This window comes from Limulus polyphemus, unplaced genomic scaffold (assembly GCF_000517525.1).
Source record: "Limulus polyphemus unplaced genomic scaffold, Limulus_polyphemus-2.1.2 Scaffold27, whole genome shotgun sequence".
Lineage (NCBI taxonomy): Eukaryota > Metazoa > Arthropoda > Merostomata > Xiphosura > Limulidae > Limulus > Limulus polyphemus.
Window position 1 is genome coordinate 1283444 of NW_013665637.1, and position 2975 is coordinate 1286418.

Sequence of the window (2975 nt, forward strand, 5' to 3'; positions counted from 1 at the left end):
TTCTTAATTGACCTATTCAAGTATGAGTTCTGAATGAATTTGATGGCCGTGAGGGGCGTCTCAATGAGTACGAAGTTAAAACCTAAATTAGTTACACCTCTTCCACAACACTTGATACACATCATATACCTCTTGTACAAAAGATACCTTGAGCCTAATGGTCTGACAAACCGATTGACTTATTTAGCAAGAGGTTCCCCAGTGGCACAGCGGCATGTCTGCGGACTTAAAACGCTAGAAATCGGGTTTCGATACCCGTGGTTGGCAGAGCACAGATAGCCCATTGTGTAGCTTTGTGCTTAACTTCAAACAAACAAATATTTAGCACCAGATCTAGAGATGCATTCAAAATGGGGAGCATTTATTAAAACACAACGATATTGTTCCCAGGTCCCTACTTAACAGGGTGACGGTATCATTACTCTAAGTGTCTATAAACAAAATAAAACATTCATGCACGAAACCTTATCATATAAACACTTCTGTCTGAGATGGGGTTCTGAAGAATGCCAAATCTATTCCCCAAATACCTTTCCCCTTGCAATGCATAGTACTATCTATCCCCATCTCTCCCTTACGAATATGGTGATGTCGTCCGTAGTTTTCTATTTCTAATTTCATGTTTCCATAGTATGATAAAGTTTAAAAAGCTTTCCATGCACGCACACACGCTACTCTTTGAATTATATAAATTTGTTCCATTGTGGTTGTGTCTGATCAGTGCTTGTTAAGTACATGCACAAGTTTGTAATTCTATTAATCAAGAGTGTTACATGTGTGTTGAAGACGCATTTTCTTTAGAGTACACAGTCTTTAATAAAAGCACAATATCTTAACAGGCCTGGGCAGCTCGACAAATATGGGCAAATTTTACTTACTACCTAAAACAGGCGACAGTTTTACTGTGCAACTATATAATAAAAATAAAAGAACAGCTAACGATTAGACTATTCTTGTTTCAGAAACATAACAATATATTTCTTTGCTTTACAGTTATATGTAAGGAGGCTATTAAAACAATATTGCATTTTAATAATAATATTGTGTTTAGCGTTTATATTATTGTTTATTTATCACAGTAAACTAAAGAATAATCTCCAACAAATTATACAAAGAGTAGATTTATTGCAAATTAAGACGAGGATATTTTCCCCAGTAATTTATTTTTAATGTAATAAAACTAATAAGTAGTTAAGTCAATAAAACAACTTCAGCGGTGCAGGTTGAATGTAAACCAAATGGGCAGGTATTTAATTTTGTTCATTTGAATTTGTTAATTCCGCAAATTTAGCACCAATCTTAACCTATTTATTGCACTAACACATAATTTTACATTTTTACTTTATTGTCTGCTTCTGTTTTTCTACTGATACTGATTGCGACTAAATGTACACCGTGACAAATCCATGAATGATAAAATCAGGAACATTCCAGAATTACAAAGACCTTGAAAACTATTTACTTTCACAGTGTTCAAGATCATATTATTGTTTTTCTTAAATCGAGGTTTCTATGCTATTGTACATTAGGATTAGTTTCGTACTACAGACAAATGTGGAACGCTTATATGCGCCGTGAACGAAGCTTTTATTTTATTTTTACTTCAAGAGTGTATTCCTCAAAACCGCTCTAATAGAAAGAAGAAGTCAAACAAATGCAGCAAGAACTATTAATGTTTTCCCTCTCTAAAGAAAGTCCCAGCATTTACAGTTGAATGGATTTTTTTAAATTCGAAACATGGGATTTAAAATAGAAAATCAAATTGTTTCTTTACACGATATTGAATAAACCAGTGACAGAGGTGGTAGTAAAATTAAACCCATTCCCTTCAGAAAGAAACTGCAACCCTCTTTCCTTGTAGCATATTTCACTACCTGACTAGCCTTGGATTGGACGACTTCGCTAGGTATTGACGTCACTACGCCAGTAACAGGCCGGTTCCCAGAAAGCAGAATCTCTAGCCGAAAAAATACTTGATTCAGATCGGCTGTAGTTCTTAATAAACTCGCAGGTAAGCTAGTTGTTGTTTCTCTCGTAAGTTATAATTTATGTCTGGTACTGCTTTCATCATTTGTTCTGTTCACAGTCTGGATGAGTGACTGATGGACTGGCTTAGCTTCTTCCTCTAATTAGGATTACAAGCGAGCATGGAATGTTTTCCTAAAAAATCTGTAGAAACCCCTGACGTTCAGATCTTCCATCACGCGCTTTCTTCTCCTGTTGTTTTCTCCATTGTAAGGTCCAGTCCAGAAAAGTGTCGGTCATCTCCAGTGGACAGTCCGGTATCGCAACGCAGTGAGGACGAAGTATCAACAAAGAGTCTTGACTCACACGACCTTTCGGCTGACCACCTTTTGTCAGACTACCAAAAAGAAAAATTCAGTGATAATGCTTCAACGAAACTTTCTTCTGACTGTGTTTGCTATTTTCCCCACAAAAATAACAATTTGAACGTTAACGACTGTATCAGAATTCCTAGTGACAGTAATTCCGTCGTGCACGGCTCTAGTAATTTCGTAAAACCAAGCAAGAACCGAGGTGGACTACCAGCTTCTCACACCGTTACTCGAAAGCGCCGAATAGCCGCTAACGCTCGTGAACGACGCCGAATGCATACTCTTAATATCGCATTCGACCGCCTTCGTGAAGTTGTACCGTCAATCGGAAACGACAAAAAACTATCGAAATACGATACTCTTCAAATGGCTCAAAGTTACATCACCGCTCTAAGTGAATTGCTCAATAAATAATTGTACAGAATGTTCGAAAAAAGAAAACAGAGTCTCTGTTGAGTATATGGAAAATATTTTATTTTCATCAATTTTTTAGGTCTTTCCAGCTACATTTCAAGAATACCGAAACCATGGGAACAGCTAAGTTATCACATTCTTAGATTTTTATAATCGGCATAAAAGTTGAAAAGAAAGAATAACTTTTGAAATGCTTTTATTTTGGAAGATTCATTACAATTTATA

General features: G+C 36.2%; 1 protein-coding gene across 1 annotated transcript; it reads left to right on the plus strand.

Moving 5' to 3' along the window:
* Positions 1-2147: 2147 nt before the first annotated feature.
* LOC106459348 (transcription factor 21-like) lies at positions 2148-2750 on the plus strand. Its single transcript, XM_013918970.1, has one exon. It carries the CDS (start codon positions 2148-2150, stop codon positions 2748-2750), a length of 603 nt encoding a protein of 200 aa, XP_013774424.1.
* Positions 2751-2975: the final 225 nt, after the last annotated feature.